Raw genomic sequence first — 17,519 nt, 5'->3', positions numbered from 1 at the left:
TGTATCTCAGCATTCCCCTCATGATTCTTCCGGGAAAAACAAACTTTCTCAAAATAAAATGCAGTTCAAAAGACCCTGGAGACACCCTGACCTAAGGCCAAAAGACAGGCAGTGATGGAGATGGAACAGCAGGAAATTGGCCTCACTCAAAGCTTGGGTCACATCATCAATAACGAGAAGATTTTCTAAAAATATTTTGATGTGTTTTCACTTGCTTTACTTCCTGTGGGAGACAGGCACTAGTGGCAAAATGTAGATTTGAGTTTCCACTCTTTTTTTTTTTTTCTATTTCTGTTTTTCTTCTTCTTTTTCATGAAATTGTGAAGAAGCCTGTCCAACAACCTTTTATCAGCTGAGTAGAAGATTTGGGTTGGCAGCATCAGCAGAGGTGCCAATGTTTGTTGGGTTGTTAGGTATAAATTAGGGCCATTTTCTAATGAACTGCCCCCACAGAGTTGGGCTTTTTCTGTCCTTTGTTCCTTATTTTTTTTTAATGCACACATCAGATTCTATTTAGAAAGAATATAACTTGGCTAACTTTCAGTGGTGAGAACTCAGAACAAAATAGGGTAGTGCAGGCTAAAGAAAAATGTTATCTCTCTTTTTTGGTCTACGTCAGTCAGTAAGAGAAATACAGAATAAAATCCCATTTTATGGTTTCCTCTTCCCATCTCCCCTCCCACCTGCCTTCCTCCCTACTCTCATACAGGACTGCAGAAGTCCTAAATATGATGTAACATGTTTTTTCACATTGTTCTGACGTTTTTGGTTCCCACTTCTCTCCTTTTCCTCCTTGTCTGAAATCTGGCAAGCAGCTTCATTTCTTAATACCAAAGAGGTGTTTACAAAACTCCTCCTCCACCCAGCACCTCAATACTAATTTTCCAATGCTGACAGCAGAGAACAGAGATTTCCCAGAATCTGTTGAAAACAGAGGAGTTGGATGTGGAGGAAAATAAGGATAATTACTGCCAGGGTATTGTTTGCTATTTTGGATTATGCAGAATCAGTCAGGGCAGACCTGTGAGCAGCATAAGAACAAAGTAAGTTCAAAACTTTAAATATCCTTCTTTTTAAGGAGGCCAGAGCAATCACCCAAGGTCTGCAAGCAAGAATGTTCAGAGTAAATTCTGCCACTGGCCCAATCAGCTGAGTGGCTGCTGATTCCATTGAGGCTGAGTGCACTGAGGGCCAACCTTCCTTCTGTGCTGATGTACAACAGAGTGGCTCTTCCTCAGCAAAATCTGGGCAAACATTCTTCATTCTCTTCATCCTGAAGGCCAAATGTTTGCCCTTGCCAGGGGGATCATTTTGTCTGTCTGAAGTGACCTCTTCCATCTTCTCTGGACCCAAAGCTTGCAGGTCTTGGTGAGTTGGCAACTCAGATTTAGAGACCAAGAGGCAAAGGAAAAAAATTTTGAGGTTCCTGAGTTTGTTTGCTGGAGGGGCTACAACCTTGCAATGAAACAGGAAAGCCTTAAGATAACCAGGGATTTCTTTTGTCCTGTGCATTGGATCTTTGGAAATTACATAGTGCCTTGTAGAGGCTTGTGGAATATTTTGGGTTCTCAGTACTTCTGCAAATGGACCAGAAGTATTCCAGGCTGGGCACCCACTCAAAATCACACCTCAGTTATTACTCTTCCCTTTTTTTTGAAAGGTTAAATGCAATTTCAAATTAAATTTCCAATGTATTCTCACAATACTTGGTCAATTGTATATGTGTTTTTCATTTGAAAAAGCAGGAGTTCCTTACTGTAATTTGGCATCACCACCTGATGCAAGCCCTTATTTGGGGCCACTTGGATTAACTTGTCATATATCTTTTTAGTGATGCAATTCCTAAATCATGCACGTCCTGCAACAACCAAATTTCATTCAATTTGGTAAGATCATCTGGGAGCAGAGAACTCTGTGCCAGTAGATTTTATTATGATATTGAAACTACAAATAATTTAGCTCTGGTCCTCCATCCTCCTTTATGTGGCTGACTCCACCTGCAGGAGACATCTGTCTGAATGAAGAGCAGCTTTGCAGGATTGCAAAGTCATTTAGATCCATTTTTTTTAGATGCCAACAATACAGAAAGTTTTTTTTTTTATTTTTAATTCCATAAATACATTCATCTTCTGTCTTTTTGTCAATAGCACACTTAGAAATCTTAGGTACCTATCTCCTTGTCAGCAGGAGCATTAAACACACTTAAGGAGCAGACATCTGTCTAAGCACTGATGTGGTAATTATTTAACAAGGTGATGCTATCTGACTCTGTTGGAAGCATGCACTTCACCTATGCAAATTCTTTAGGTTGGGGGTTTTATTTTGGCATTCTTTCTTTCTGTCTCCTGTATTACAGCTGCTTGGAAAACTCCTGTTTTACTCCTGTGGAAAATAACCATTAATAATTTCCAGTTCCTTACTAAAAAGTCATATTTTCCCTAGAAAATGTAAGCAAAAGACCTGATGAGCCTTTCTGTTCATACATGCTGGTGGAATGAGAGTGATGGGTGTTATAACTGAGATAGGAATCTTTTTAGGTTTTTTTTTTTTTTTTTTTTTAAATACACTGTTGACCCTGGAAAATTCCCTCTCCTCTATTTCCTCCTATTTTCCCCCAGTCAAGTCAATTGTTCTATCCCCAAAGATGCTTGCCTTTTTCTAGAGGGTTTATAAAAAAGATTTGCCTTTGAAAGCAAAGGATTAGTGTATTCTTTATGACACAGAACACAAAATAGAGGTGGCACAAGTTCTCAGGCACAGTGGGTGTGTGTGGGAGAGACTCCTTCCTCACTGGCAGGGATGGGAGAGGTGCTCCTTGTAATATCCCAGCCCAACAGCAGCTTTAGTTCACAGAAAGCTCAGAATGGGGGAAACTGTACTTGAAAAGAGGAAGGAAAAAGGATATAGGTCCTAGTTTTGGGGAAAGTGTGAAAAAACACAGGACTTGGCAGGAGGCTCAAAGCTTTCAGTACAAAATTATCTTTTGTACAGGTACACTATTGAAGTGTATTTTCAGAGGAAAGCTGACATTTTTAAAATGTTGTTAGGCATCCAAGGTACAATTATTTTATTTTTATGCTGGGTTTTGTGTCTTGTTAGGTAGAAGTTTGCTACAAAACCTGACATGTGCAGCTCTACACGTTCTCTCCTCTTTCTCCGTTTCTCTGTTTTCCCGATGGAAATGTTTTGGGCCAGCCATAGCTTGCAAGGAGCAAAAAGTCTTAAAAGGCAGCACCTTGCTCTCATGTGTGTATGCCTAGACCAGGGAATGCCCCCCCAGGGTGGAGTTTCCAGCAGACACACCGCTCTGCACCTCGTACAGAGCCAACTACAGCCACCAACACTGCCTCAGGTGGCAGAGAACCAGTCCCTGCTGAAGGAACCTTCTCCTGACTCGGGTTCCTGATAAACCATGCTAAGAAAACCCTGCATCCCTCCTGCCAGCTCTACGAAAATCTGTTTAGACACTGGGGACTCAAAATAGCTTGCATTTTGAAAATTGTCTTCTGTGAGCTTTTGATTGTTTTTGACATTTTCAGTTGATCTTTCAGAGAAGCTTGCTTAATAATATAAAAAACGGGGGATTGTGGACACCCTGGGTGGGGGAACATTCCCTGGTCTAAGAAGACACAAGAAGCTTCCCTCAAAAAGTTGTTAGACCCCATTGGCTCCTTCCCCTGTTCCTATGTATTGCAATGATTACCAATATAGCCGGATGGGACGTGCCTGAGCTTGTCTGGCCCTTGGTGCTGAACCAAACAGCAGCACTGTGGTGTTTTCACCCCAGAGACACTTGTGGCTGGCTGGGTGCTGCAGCTGGGTGCTTGGAGGCAGGTCCAGGTGTGCAGGAGCTCTGGTGGTGGTGGGATGGAGCCTCCCCCAGTGACAGGGTCTGCTCCTCGGGTTTCCCTCTGGCAGAGAAGCCTTAAGGCGATGGTGAAGGAAAGGAGTCGGTTCTGATGGAGGGTTTGGATCCAGAGCTTTGTTCTGGCCCACAGGCCTCTGAACCCAGCCACAGCTCCAACAGAACTCCCCAAACCGTGTGGGTGCTGCTCCTTTTAACCCCAGGGAGAGGGGCAGGGAAGGGGTAGGGAGCCACCAGCCAGGTACAGGAGGGGAGGTCTCAAGGGACAAAGGACACCTGGATGGCCCAATGCCCCCAGGGGTAGAGGGCATCCTTTGAATCTGCCAATCACTCAACGCCCTTCTGGAATTCCGGGATTGACAGTGCTCAGCAGGGTGGGGAAAGGAGAGGTGATGGACACACCTGGGAGGGAATTATCAGGGGAGGGACCTGAGGTTCTGGGGTAAACCCTGAAATCACAGTGTGACAGCCCATGGCACCGCTGTCCCTTTCCTTGCCTTCGCAGGCGCTCGGGCGGGAAAGGCGCCGCGGAGGAGGCCAGGCCGGGCGCCGAGGCGCTGAAGAGGTTGGAGGATCAGCGGCGCCGCCGCGGAGAGAGCGAGAGCGAGGAGCTGGAGAAGCTGAAGGAGAAGCAGCAGGAGGCGGCGGCAGAGCTGGACGAGCTGAAGAAAAGGCGGGAGGAGCGCCGGAAAATCCTGGAGGAAGAGGAGCAGAAGAAGAAGCAGGAGGAGGCTGAGAGGAAAATCAGAGAGGAGGTGAGTGTCAAGAGTGGAGTGGTGCACTTGGGTTTATTCCATTATTGCTTGTGGTGGTTTTAGGGTCCCCCGTGGCAGGAAGGAAATGATGAATCTGACTCTGTGTTCTTAGAAGGATAATTTTTTTATGTTGCTTTATTATATTAAAGAATGTTATACTAAATTATATTAAAGAATAGAGAAAGGATACTTACAGAAGGCTTAACAAGGTACTAAGAAAAAGTAGTGACTCTCTCCAGAGCCTTGACACAGCTGGACCACGATTGGTCATTAAGTCAAAACAATTCACATGAAACTAATCAGACAATGACTAGTTGGTAAACAATGTTTAAACCACATTCCAAAGCAACAAAACACAAAAAAAGCAAATCAAATAATTGTTTTCATTTTTCTTTGAGACTCTTCAGCTTCCCAGGAGAAAAAATTCCTAGCAAAGGGATTTTTCAGAAAATATGATAGTAACAATTATTATTTTGCTTCCACTTTCCTTGTGTTAGTCAACAGCTCTTTGCAGCATTGTCTAGTGAAGACCTGAGGTAAAACATGCAGCATCCAGGTGATGTGCTGGACTTTTCCCCAGCCAGATCCCAGCTCCATGCCAAGACTGGGCTGTATCCCAGAAAGCACTGCCTGGGATACAGCTGTAGGGCTTTATCTCTACTGCACAAGCTGATGATCCTCGAGAGCAGGAGCAAGGACAAGGGAGATAGAGAATTTGTAGGGATCCCCGATGAGGGGAGAGAATGATGAGAGGACTCCATCTTATCAGAAGGCTAATTATTACTTTATTATACCGTGTTATTCTATATTATATTACAGTATGTTACATTGCATCTAAACTGAATCTGCCAAGCACTCAACTGCACACAACTGCCTGAATCTCGTGACAGCCCACAGTCCCAGCACACACACACCTGGCCCTGACAGGCCAAGGAAACAAAACCCCATCACTGTGGGTAAACAATCTCCATATTGCATTCTACTTTGGCACAAACACAGGCACAGCAAATGATGAGAATTGTTTTTCCTTTCTCTGAGGTTCAGAGAATGTGAAACCCAGAAATGTTCTTGGGAAGAATTGTGCCTTGCATTTCTCTGTGAAGAGAAAAGGGGGAGGTCTTTAGTAACGTTTCCAAAAGTGTTTATTCTATGGAAGGGTCAGGGACCAAAGACACAGAACACAGGTGTGGAGGGGTTTTTAAATGGGAGCTGTTCAAGGGGAGAGGATAAATCAGCAGCTAATCTGAGATATCCAGGGGTAAAAGGCAGGGTTCACAAAAGCATCTTCCAGTGAGGGAAAGGCCACATGGAACCCACATGGACATGGAGGGGGCGTTGGGTCACATGGACTAATGGGAGGTCTTGCTTAAGGGGAATTCCAAGCAGGGCATTGGCACCAGGTAGGATTGACAGGGAACTCAGGGTAGATTGGCAGTGGGGTGGAGGGGGTATAATTTGGACCAAACCATTAATTTGGGCAATAACAGAACATACCATTGGGAGTAAAAACACACTGCAACATCCAGGGTATGAAAAAATGTTCTAATTCTAGCTTAGGACAGGCAGGGCTCTAAAATCTGTTTTTATGAGTCAGGATTTCCTCAGAGATAGCTGCAAATTTCTTATCTTCTGGAGGATTCAGACTCTTGGGGCAGTGCTATAGCCACAGATTTTCTTTTTTTTCTTTTTACATCATACAGATTGAATTACAAAGTGCATGTCAAAATTTATCTGCTGCAGATGGGCTGGAATGCTAATGTTATATATAGTTACAGTGGGCCAGATCTCATTAGGGAGATATTTTGTCTATTTAAATATTGAGTATCCAACACATCTGTTTTCTTGTACTTCCTCTGCCAAGGGACTCTACAAATAGGATTTCCAAGTCTCTGGTGCATCATTTAGGAATCCTAGTTGTTTGGAAAACAAATGGTAAATGAATAATAATGATAGTATCTGGCAGTTGAATGCCAATTCCTTTAATGTTGTGAGCTCTTTGCAGCAGAACTCAGCAGATGCCAAGATTGCACAATGCCCTGCTGGTCAGACCCCACTGACCAGTGCTCACACTGGTGTTGCTTTGAGGGCTTCTGGTTTGATTTGGAGCTTGTGAAGCAAAACTCATCTCTGGAGGGAGTTCTGCAAGCATTTAATCTTGGGTTTCTTGGCCACCTGTTGATTCTTCCATTTTAAATATTAACCTTGGCACAATAAGTGTCAGAGTAGAGGGACAGAAGAACAATGCCAATGTGATACATGAGAATACAGAGAAACTGAGCTTGAGCCTTTTTCTCTGTTTAAGTGGAGCTCTATGACAATAAATTTGGTGACTTTACTGTGAGAAGCCACTAGAGCAGCACATATTAATTGTCTTCCTGGCATCTTTAACACTGATGGTTTTGCATCAACACCTTTATACATTTCAGGCAGATCACTGAACTTTTTCAACTGGCATAAAAATCTGTTTTTAGAAAATCTGGTAAATGTTTGCAGGGCTGTACAGCCCTGTAGTGGTGATGTAAATTCTGAAAGAATGAGTAAAAATTCATATTTTTCAAGGAGGAGAAGAGGAGGATGAAGGAAGAAATCGAAAGAAGAAGGGCTGAAGCTGCTGAGAAACGCCAAAAGATGCCAGAAGATGGAGTGTCTGAAGACAAGAAGCCATTTAAATGTTTCAGTCCCAAAGGTTCATCTCTCAAGGTAATCTCCCACTAGCACCTATACAGGACATAAAAAGTGGGGTTTGTAGTCCAAACCAAAACAACATCAAAAGCAATGTTGAAATACTTGTAATCAAACCCAGGAAAATGCTTTGGTGGACTTAGCCTGAAACCTCTAGCTGAAAGGCTTCATTAATTGGGATGATTGAAAATAAGAGTTCCTGCTTGAAAATAGAGAGTAGACTGGCAGTTGTCTCTTCTTGATGAAGAATCTCCAAAAAGGATCTTCACCTCCATGAGAAAATGATTTTTGAAACTTAGAGCAGTAATACTGTGTTGTTTTAAATTTGTCATAGGAGTGCTTTGTGAACTGGAGTAGAATCACAGAATCATTTAGGTTGGAAAAGATCTCTTAAGAGCATTAAGTCACAAATGTTCTCTCACTCCTTCCACATCCACAGTTATTTTCTTGCTTGCCAGATTACTTTGTCCTTAAGCACATTCAGCCTCATCATCATTAATTGTAACTGACCTGTATGGGAATTCTAGTTTATGTCTAATCCCCCTAAAAATAACATCTAGAAGTACTGGGCTGGGTTTCATTTTCTTACATAACAGAAATTGCAAACCTCACCCTTCTGTTGCTGCAGGATTTCTAAATGGTCTTTTGTGGCCTGTATTATATTAGAAGTGTGATAAATCAATTAAATGGTCTTTCAGCATGGAAGAGGAATCCTGGCCCCACTGAAATTGCTGGGAGCATTGTTTTGGAATTCAGTCCAGTTGCTTTCTCAGCTCAATCTCAAACTGCAGATCTATTAATGTTTTCAAAGTTCTTTTCCTTTTTTCATTTTGTGTCATTAGTCATGTAAGAATCCAAAATATTTGTCAAAAAGGCCACTTAGTGGGAAATAGGAGAGAAAAGAACCAGGTAGGAGCTCATTGAACCATGAACTGGATCTCCATGAGATTAAAACTGTAACTATTGAGTGAAAAACTTCTTTTGGACAAAATTAGCTTTAGCTACACTTTGATCCAATCTGGGATTTGGGTCTGTTTTGGGTTCAGTTCTAGCAAATACTGAGTCCAAATGTTTTTGAACATTTGAACCTGAAATACTGGGACAGAATGCACCCAGTTGTAAACAGAGATTGCAAAGCTTCATAACTTACTCTGATTAGTTAAACCTGGCCTTGCCATTTTGGTGGCTAAAGATGATGTCTATAACAGACACCATAAATGTACAGCTTCTTCCCAGCCCTCCTGGGAGGGCTTCCTTGTCTTCTGTTTATTGAGATGCCTTTTATGACATGCATTTGGAGCTTTAATTCACAGGAGGCTCAGAATGGAGGAAATTGTACTTGAAAACACAAAGTAAAAGGGATATAGATCCTAGTTTTGGGGAAAGTGTGAAAAAACACTGGACTTGTCAGGAGGCTGAAAGCTTTCAGATACCTTTTGTACAGATGCTACACTATTCTAAGTGCATTTTCAGAGGAAAGCTGACATTTTAAAAATGGTATTAGGCTGTAAGGTACTTTTTTTTTTTTTTTAATGCTGGGTTTTGTGTCTTGTTAGGCAGCAGCTGTTTGCTACAAAACCTGATATATGGAGCTCCACACATTTTTACCTCTTTTTCTGTTTCCCTCTCTGAGAAATTGGTGATACTCTACAGATTCCAGCCCAGTGTCTGTGGGTGGCCAGTGTAGATGTGTAATGTTGTAGAAGTTCACACCCCAAACTGTTTCTTGGCATTCTGTGGTCAAGAGCTGAGGGGAGAGTAATCTCACTTTATTAATGTGATGTGAAACTTGATGTCAAAATCCAGTTATGAGAAGACAGTCTATTTTGTTACCTTTAATTTGGGCAGACTTCCCAGGCTGGTCTCAGCTGGTTGGCATGCAGCTTTCTCACTGTCTGCTCTGCACTGCCCAACTTATCTTTTGATTTGTAAAGCATCTGGCACAGGTTTCCTCCTGTGGTGGATGTATCAGCTCAGATCTGCAGTGAGTCATGTGAGAATCCCAAATTCACAGCTGTGGGTGGGTGGTTGGAATTAATACTGAAAAAAGGGAGGCTCAGTGTAAAAATAATGTATGATACATGTGCACATTCTGACTTCTCCTGGGTCACAATCTGGCAAAGCACCTTTTCTACTCCTTCCCTGTCCTTCCTGATGTGATAAGCTTTGGGGAAAAAGAAGAAGTTCACAGGAGTGGCCAGTATGAGGGAAGTAGGGTGTGCTGATTGCCAAGGGAACGACAAGAACAAAGGGCAGAAGGGAGCTTAACTGAGCAGCAGTGTGGCATATTGCCACCCCATGGGTGCTGCATCTGTCCACCAGGCAGGCCATGGGCTAGCTTGGCTTGCAGATCAGAACTGAGAGACAAAGATGTGCAGCTCCTCTCCATGTATGACACAGCTCATGGGTGCCCAGATGCAAATGTGCATACATGAGCATGGACAAAATACACATATCTGCTTATATTTAGGAAAAACTGCTGTGATTGTCTAGTCTGGCTTCTAAAAATCACAGTGTTGACAGCTCCTGTTGTTTTAACTGGTAAATACAGTGTTTGCCTCCAACCTGAGACAAAACTTCAGCAGAGCTACCACAGTGAGGAGTGCTCTCAGTGACAGCTCGAGGGTTGGTTCCTTCTGAGGGGACAGTGAAAAGAAAACCAGCCAAGGAAATAGAGGCCAAGTTCATCCCTAGCTCAGGGACAGAAGCAGCTTGGATTTCTCAGGGCTGGGTGGACACCCTGTGGGCTGCAGTGGTACCAAACTTCTGTTCAACCTCTGTCCTGCATCTGGGTTTTTTTTAAAAATAAGGACAAAGCCTGGAACAAGCTCTGCTGCTCTCCCATCTGCCTCTAGCTTTTCCTTTCCCTAATTTAGTGGATGCAAAACATGATGCATTCAAAGAATATGTTTCCTGAAAAATCTTTGATCATTTTTCTTTTGAGGCAAGTTCATTCCTCACATTTTCTTTAAGGAGGAAGGTTACTGAGTCTTTTTTTTCTATTCTCTGGGTAAATCAGGAGAGTGCAGGATATTTCAATACTAAGTCTCCTCTTGGGGATGAGCACCACCACTACAGAAATGCAAAAGCAGCTCGGTGTTGAGGGGAGGGAGCAAAGGCAGGAGGCTGGGACATCCCTGTCTTTGGAGAGAATGTCTCCTGGGAAACAGGGGCTGATGTGGCAGCCTGCACTCTCTGCAAGGCACTGCTGACACCTAACCCAGAAGACAGGACTTTACAGAAACATTTTTTTCTTTAAAGACCTGTCCTGTCCTATCTCATTCTTGCTGTCACTACCTGACAGCTGGGGTAGTGGAAAGAATTAGGCTGCACACAATCAGTTCTCCCTAGATGAGCTATCCTCGAGGCAGAGGGAAAGCAGAATGGTAAGAACAGCATTTGTGACATTTGTTTTTCCCCACCTTTGATGCTGATGGCAGCACTGGGGTCTGGTAGGCAAACTGAGCTAAATTGGCACGCTCTGCTCAGGTGCTGCTGACAGCAGGGAAAAGCATAACTGTGCTTAATGAAGCAAGAGGCTGTGTGAGGCACTCAGGGGATAAGGAGGAGCCTCTCCCAGAGACTTCTGCTCCAGTGGATTCCCACTAGGTCCCTCCACATGTTGGATATGAGGCAAAATTAAAACACAGGGTTTTCTGGGTTTGTTTTTTATTCCACTTTCTCCTTTTCTGTTTTTTTTTATTTTTTTGATGATAGGTCCATTTACAACTTTCTGTTGCATAATATCCAATACACAGTTTAAAACTCCTATGAATCAATGTAATACCATTTTTTTAGAAACAAGTTTTACTGGGAATATCCAATGGTTTTTGTTTCCCAAGTCATGATCTCATATTGTGTGTTAACTCATTCTTTCTGGTCATAATTTAATTAGAGTTGACTTATTTGAATACCTGTGTGCTCTGAAAGTTTTCCATGGTCACAAAACATAGTCCAGGCTATTTAGCAAGATCCTGATAAGATGAGTGCATTAAAAAGATTATTCTTATTTCCTGCAAACTGAGAAAACATCTTGAATTTTGTTAACCACCTTGCTTTGCCTGTTTCTTTTACAGATCTATTTTGTCATACTGTTTACTGTATGTGCCAAGCGTTTTAAATTCTTTGCATGGAGTTTGTGTGATGTGCAGTGGATAAAGGACCTTTAGATGTTGCTGTGCAGTCTAAATGTGTTTGACTTCTATGTTGAGTACACGTGTGTGCAGGTTTGTTTGCTCTAGTGTATTCAATGTCTGCTTCTGCTATCTTTTGAGGAGGCTATTCTACAATAAACCCTCACATAAATGTGCAGAAGGTGTTTTATCCCTCCATGCTTCCCAGCCAGAGGGCCTTGCTCAGCTCTGAGGGTTTCTTCCTAACTCTTTCCTGTTTATTTTCTGCTTTTGCTTTTCCACTCTTCTCTTCTGAACAACCCCTGACTTTTTCCTGATCCCACAGCAGATAACTGAGTAATACACAGTGATAACTGGTAACTGAGAACCTCTGTTAGCAGTGGGTAAAGAACAACCCCAGTTTTGTCTTTTTATTACAACCACAAGCAAAATGTTCCTCTTCTTTCCCACCTCTTCCACCAGTGCCCACCTGAGCCTGGTTTTCCTGCTGTGCAGAAGCATCTCTCCTGCCTGCACATAAAAAGAGTGTGAAGATGCTGTAAATGAATTATTAGGCAGTTGCTTTGAGTCCTGGTTCTTTGAGAGAGCCCATAGTATTTGTCCTTGCTGCCCACCAGGGTTTCACTGATGCAGCTGGGGACAGCCTGGGGATAAACTGGAGTTATTCTTGCTGGAATAACTCATCATTTTGCTGGTTATGACCCAGAAATCAGCACTGGGGGAAACTTCTACTGAGCCATAGCAGAAGTGAGGCCGTGTGTTTTAAGTGACCATCCTCGGTCTGCTTGGTCACTTTTGAGCCATTTCCCTGCTGTTTTTGTGGCATTGCCGGCTGTACCTCCTCGGGGTGAGAGAGCTGTAACCTTTTCCTGAGGATGTGCAGGGCTCCTGCCGGTCTTTTGCTGCCACCTTGTGACATCCTTCCACTGAAACAGGGGATTTGTCCTGGCCAAGCCCATCTTTGCACTCAGGACTGCTTTCAGCTCGTGTTTTGGCAGCTAAAACCGGTGATGGAAATGGCTCTGTAAATTGTATGTATGTTTTAGAGTTTCAGAGGTGCCTTTGAGCTGGGTGGGTGGTAGCTGGAGCTGCTCCAGCGAGCTCCTTTGGCAAATTCTGCACTCAAGTGAACTGCCTGCTTGCAAGGGCTTGAGAAATAAACTGTGCATGCCCTTTGATGGGATTGCTGTGGGATTTGGTGTTCTGGGAAAGCCTTGGATGCTAAAGGCACTGAAGAGAACCATTTAAAGGAATGGCTGTCATCTTGCTTTAAATGCCAGGGCAGTCAGGTTAAAGTAAATTGAAAATGGAGAGCCCTGCTGAGACTGGGGAATCCCCAGGAATCCAGCCAGGCTGATCATTAATCACTTCAATCCCCTGGAGCTGCTTGCATGTATTTTACTTTTAAGTGAAACTGCAAAGCCTGGCATGAGAAGTGGAACAATGCAATGTTGATAAGACTTGAGGAAGTTTGATGAAAATATTTCTTGACCCTGAATACAAATGGATGCACACACTCCCCATCTCCCCACCCCCCCAAAGGGAAATGTTTTATAGCTTTATTCAGGGATGGAGTTTTTTCTTTTCAAAGTGTTGAGAGATTTGACAGAAGCCACAGGAGACTTTCATGAGTCTTCCTCCTTGGAGACATCACAATATTTTCCTATTTACAGAGTAGAAAATAATGTCAGATACCAGTTTGTATAATAACAGCTGCTAGATACTGATTCAGCAGTGACCCTGCCTGAATGTGAGCAGGGTTTGCACTGATGGGTTTTTTGGAGCCCAAATTTAAATTGTGTCTTCCAAAGACATGAGTAAGGGAGGCTTTGTGACTGAGCTCCAAACCTGGCCTAGTCTGATCCCTCAGCTCAGAAAAACTTTAATAAATTTATAAAAACTTTTTCTCTCTTGAGACAGACAGATAATATGCTTGGTCTTGTGTGGGAGATGTGAGGATGACATTGGTTTTTGTGCATATCAATCCCTTCCATGAATTAGACTTCTTCCCTTTTCTTCTTTTTGTGTTGTTAATTTATTTTCTTGTTACATATGGGGCACTAAAGAAATGTGTAGAATGCAAACATTCATGCAGAAAATATATCCATTTTATGGATCTGTAGCATAACAAGCTTCTATCTATAAAACCTTTTTGTGTGTCTGTGAAATTTCTGTTGGAATACATCTCTTTCAGATTGACTTTTTTGACATTTAAAATGACATTTCAGGCTGGCCTTGCACAGGCTGACCCTCTATGAACTTTAAACCTAAAGCTTTTGTTCCTCTCTTTTCTAGATAGAGGAGCGAACAGAATTTTTGAACAAATCTGCTCAAAAAAGGTAAAGCAAAGAAAACAGTAAGTTCTGTTCAAACAGCAGTGTTTAAGTGGAGGGAATAATAATTCTTGCCTCTTCTTTCTTTTTCCCCTACTTCCTACAGTGGAATGAAGCCCACCCAGACAACAGCAGTTGTCTCAAAGATTGACAGTAGACTTGAGCAATACACTAGTGCAATTGGGGTAAGTTAATTCCAGTAAATGGATCTGGTTACTAATGGCTCTGGGGCCTTTAATCAGCCTTTGTTTTGCTGTTCAAGAATTGCAGGGGTTTTTGATCACAGACTCTTCTTTAATGTGACTTCAAGAACAAAGTGCTTGAGGCACATCTGTAACCAACATCTAGAGATGCATCTAAGCAAAACCTCAGATTTGGGTCTTGCCTTTCATGCTGTAATTTACTGTTTTGTAAGCTGGCAGTAGCTTTGGAGGGTTCAGCCAGCATCTTGAGTGACAGTCACATCCTCTGCTTGGCTGATGAGAGACCTGTCAGCACAGAGCTGATAGTCATCCTGAGCAGAGCTGACCTGGCAGCTGATTTAGGAGAACAAGGAACTGGCTCTGTGCTGCTGGCTGCCACCCCACGGTGAAATTCCTTGGCCAAGGCAGAGAACTAGTTAAGCAGTGGCAAAAGGGAAATCAAAATCACATTAAAATGCAGTACTTGACCCCAGGTGCCTAAGAGCCAGAGCTGAGGGCTTTTTCTGTCCCTAGTCCAAGGTAAAATAGGAAATTGATACCACAATATCCAGCTGCCATCTGACTTGAAATATTTCCTTTGCTGAGTTTCTGATTCATCCACAAGTTGCCAAATCTGCCCTGCTTTGCAATGAGAGGCAAAGCATCACTCATACAGGTTCTTATTCTCATCCAATCTATGATATGTAAAATGTGCATGAATTTTGACAAGAAGACAGAAAAGAAGAAGAGGAGAATTTGGCCAGTGTTTTTAGTAACCATGCAAAAGATATGTTTGCCCCAAAAAATCACCCAAAAATTCCCACCCAATGCTCCACTCTTCAAAAGAACACCCTTTTTCAAACGTATTGTGATTGCTGAGATTACAACTGAACCTAGAATGCTGAGGCTTGTTGTCTGGGGCAGATGGAGCAGCCTGATGCTGATTGACAGAACAGCCTTTCCTCCTGCCCCTGCAAAGGGATTCTCCTAGCTCAGGCTTCCAGGAGCCAGGTAATAACTAAGATATTAAATCCTTGGAACAGTTGTGTGCAGAGCTAAGGTTTGCCATGGCTTTTAGAAAGGTAATAGACACAAAAATAAGGGAGTGCCACTTTCCCAGCTGGTTGTATCAAAGGTGAAACTGCAAATCAAAAATGTGAGAGAGCCTCAGTGGCACCTCCTGAGCTGGGTACTCCTTCTCATCTTTGCATGGTCAGTGCTAGAGCCAGATAGAAATGCTGCATTCCCCAGAGCCAAACCACCCTGCAAATCCAGCTCTCACTGCCAAACACCAAGTGGCCCCAATTTTTCCCCAGGGCACAAAGGCTTCAAGACCTAAAGCTTCCGACCTTCACGTTCCGGCCGAGGGCGTCCGTAATATCAAGAGCATGTGGGAGAAAGGCAATGTTTTCTCATCACCTTCTGGGACAGGAACACCAAATAAGGTATGTGTTCAATTATCCCAGTGGTTGTCAAGAATTGTGCTCTGGACCTGGCCTTGCATTCGTGTTTCTGTGAGTCAGCCTGTCTGCTCCTATTGGGGTCACTGGTGAAGGAAATCCCAAAGGATCCTGAAGGCCTCAGGAAGCCACAAGATGGTGTGGCTGCAATATTGGGTATAATGGAAGAATTTAGTGACCTACTGAGCTCAGTTATGAGACATTCCAGAGCCACATCAGATATCTTAGAAAAATACATCTGGGTCACTCAAGCAGAGTACAAAGAAATTCTTTGAGTAGGAAAAAATTCTTCTGGGGAGCAGAAGAGCTTTGAATAGGCAGGATAGTGATGATATTTTCTAGATAATTCATAGAAATATTGGGGAGACTTTTATCTTTTCTGTGTAAATCCTTAAGGCAACATTTTCTTTCTATAAATTGATGTGACTTGTTGGGCATTTATCATAGGCAAAAAGATGAGCCATGGATTGAAGTGGTTATTACAGATAGCAATTAAATTTTACTAATTTGTTCTAGCCTTTTAAACATTTAATGTTTTAAATCTTAGGCCACTTCTCTATTGTGTGCCTCTTTTGGAAAAAATTAGTTTAACAAGAGAAAAAAAGTAAACTTGAACTGATATATAAACTCTTCTATTAAGCTAAAGATTTTTGGGGTTTGAGCTTGTGGTAGAAACAGCATGTTTCTGTCTGACATTTATTACTGGGGTAGCAGTAAAGAGGAGATGTTTTTGTCAGTCCATGTATATAATTTCTGAAACTAGAGGGCAGCAGCACTGTGTAATTGACAGGGACAAAACCTTCCGAGCACACAGGATGGCTCTGAGCAAGCCATGGGCTCAGTGAGGACCTCTCTATTAAACCCAGGCTTGGCTTTGCCTTTAAATCTAAACCATGGTGATCAGAGCAAAAGCCATTCTGAAATTCTTCTGATTGGATTTTATCATCTTGCAGGAAACTGCTGGGCTGAAGGTTGGTGTCTCCAGTCGTATCAACGAGTGGTTGACCAAGACCCCAGAGGGCAACAAATCCCCTGCTCCAAAACCTTCTGTAAGTAAACTTGGACCAACCATCTCTTCAGTAGGTGGGCTCTCTCCTGGGGCAGGGGGTGCTGCCTCTACCACCTGATGGCCTTTGGAGGAACTCTGCTTTGTGTCCTCTTGGCAGCTCACAGCCAAGACTGCTGACTGCTGACTCCTTGCAGCCAGAAAATGGGGACAGGGAACAGGGCAGTTCTCACCTTAAAGCTCAGAGAAGCACTTCTCTGGTAGAGGATGACTTTAATTTGCCACCTGTGAAAGGCTTTCCATTAATTTGGAAATTACCAGCCACAGACCCCAGGCTGCACACTTACACACACTTGGAGTTTGGCCCTTGCCCTGTAAAAATCTTCCAAGTGTGTTTTAAAGCACAGCTGAAATAATTTATTTCTTGATGAGCCTGAATGAAGGCCCTTTAGCCTGCCCATTGGTTCAGCAAGAATCAGAGCAGAAAATGCTGTCAAGGTAATAACCTGGGAATGTGGGAAGCAGCAGGAAGAGGTAACTGTGGGATGGGGAAGGTTAAGGATGAGGAACCTAAATATCCATATTGGAGAATTGTTTCTGATGTTAATGATTCAACTTCAGGATTTTGTTAAAGAACTGATTTCTCCCTGTGTCCTTGTGCAGTGTTTTTCTGCCAGTTCAGCTGCCCTTTATGAAAAGTGCAGCCTGAAAAACACTTTCTCATTTCACACTCCTATTTGTCCTAAAGAGGAGTTTGAAATTTGCAGCGTTGTCCACTACAGAATCTGCCTCCAGATTTTTCTCTCTTTTATTTTAGATTGCATCTTTTAGACAATGTAAAACTTATCTCTTGTTTTTCCTTCAGCCAACTGTTTCTATCTGTGTCCTAATTTCCCTCTTTCTCAATAGATTGTTCTTTCTTCTTTCAATGTCTCTGCTTGAAGGAACACGCCCTCCTCCTATTCTTCTTCTTTGGGGGTCTGTTTGCTAAGTTGGTCAGGTAAACCTGTTTATAATTGACTATGAAGGTTTATATACATCTATAATGTCTGTTTTTAATTTTTTTTTTTTTTAGTCAGGATAAATCAAAGGAAAGCCTAGAA

General features: G+C 42.7%; 1 protein-coding gene across 8 annotated transcripts in view; it reads left to right on the top strand.

Annotated features, from left to right (window-relative positions):
• The window catches only part of CALD1 (caldesmon 1), a 173,647-nt gene that overhangs the window by 151,757 nt on the left and 4,371 nt on the right, over window positions 1–17,519 (top strand). For all 8 annotated transcript variants that reach the window (XM_059848053.1, XM_059848052.1, XM_059848050.1 and 5 more), the window contains 6 exons: window positions 4,371–4,620; window positions 7,180–7,320; window positions 13,731–13,774; window positions 13,875–13,953; window positions 15,267–15,395; window positions 16,364–16,459. In XM_059848053.1, the coding sequence (XP_059704036.1) occupies window positions 4,371–4,620; window positions 7,180–7,320; window positions 13,731–13,774; window positions 13,875–13,953; window positions 15,267–15,395; window positions 16,364–16,459 (739 nt within the window). The remainder of the gene's footprint in view (window positions 1–4,370; window positions 4,621–7,179; window positions 7,321–13,730; window positions 13,775–13,874; window positions 13,954–15,266; window positions 15,396–16,363; window positions 16,460–17,519) is intronic.

This window comes from Haemorhous mexicanus, chromosome 5, assembly GCF_027477595.1.
Source record: "Haemorhous mexicanus isolate bHaeMex1 chromosome 5, bHaeMex1.pri, whole genome shotgun sequence".
In the NCBI taxonomy this organism is placed as follows: Eukaryota; Metazoa; Chordata; class Aves; order Passeriformes; family Fringillidae; genus Haemorhous; species Haemorhous mexicanus.
The sequence above is the reverse complement of the archived record's forward strand: the minus strand, read 5'-3'. Positions and strand labels throughout refer to the sequence as shown.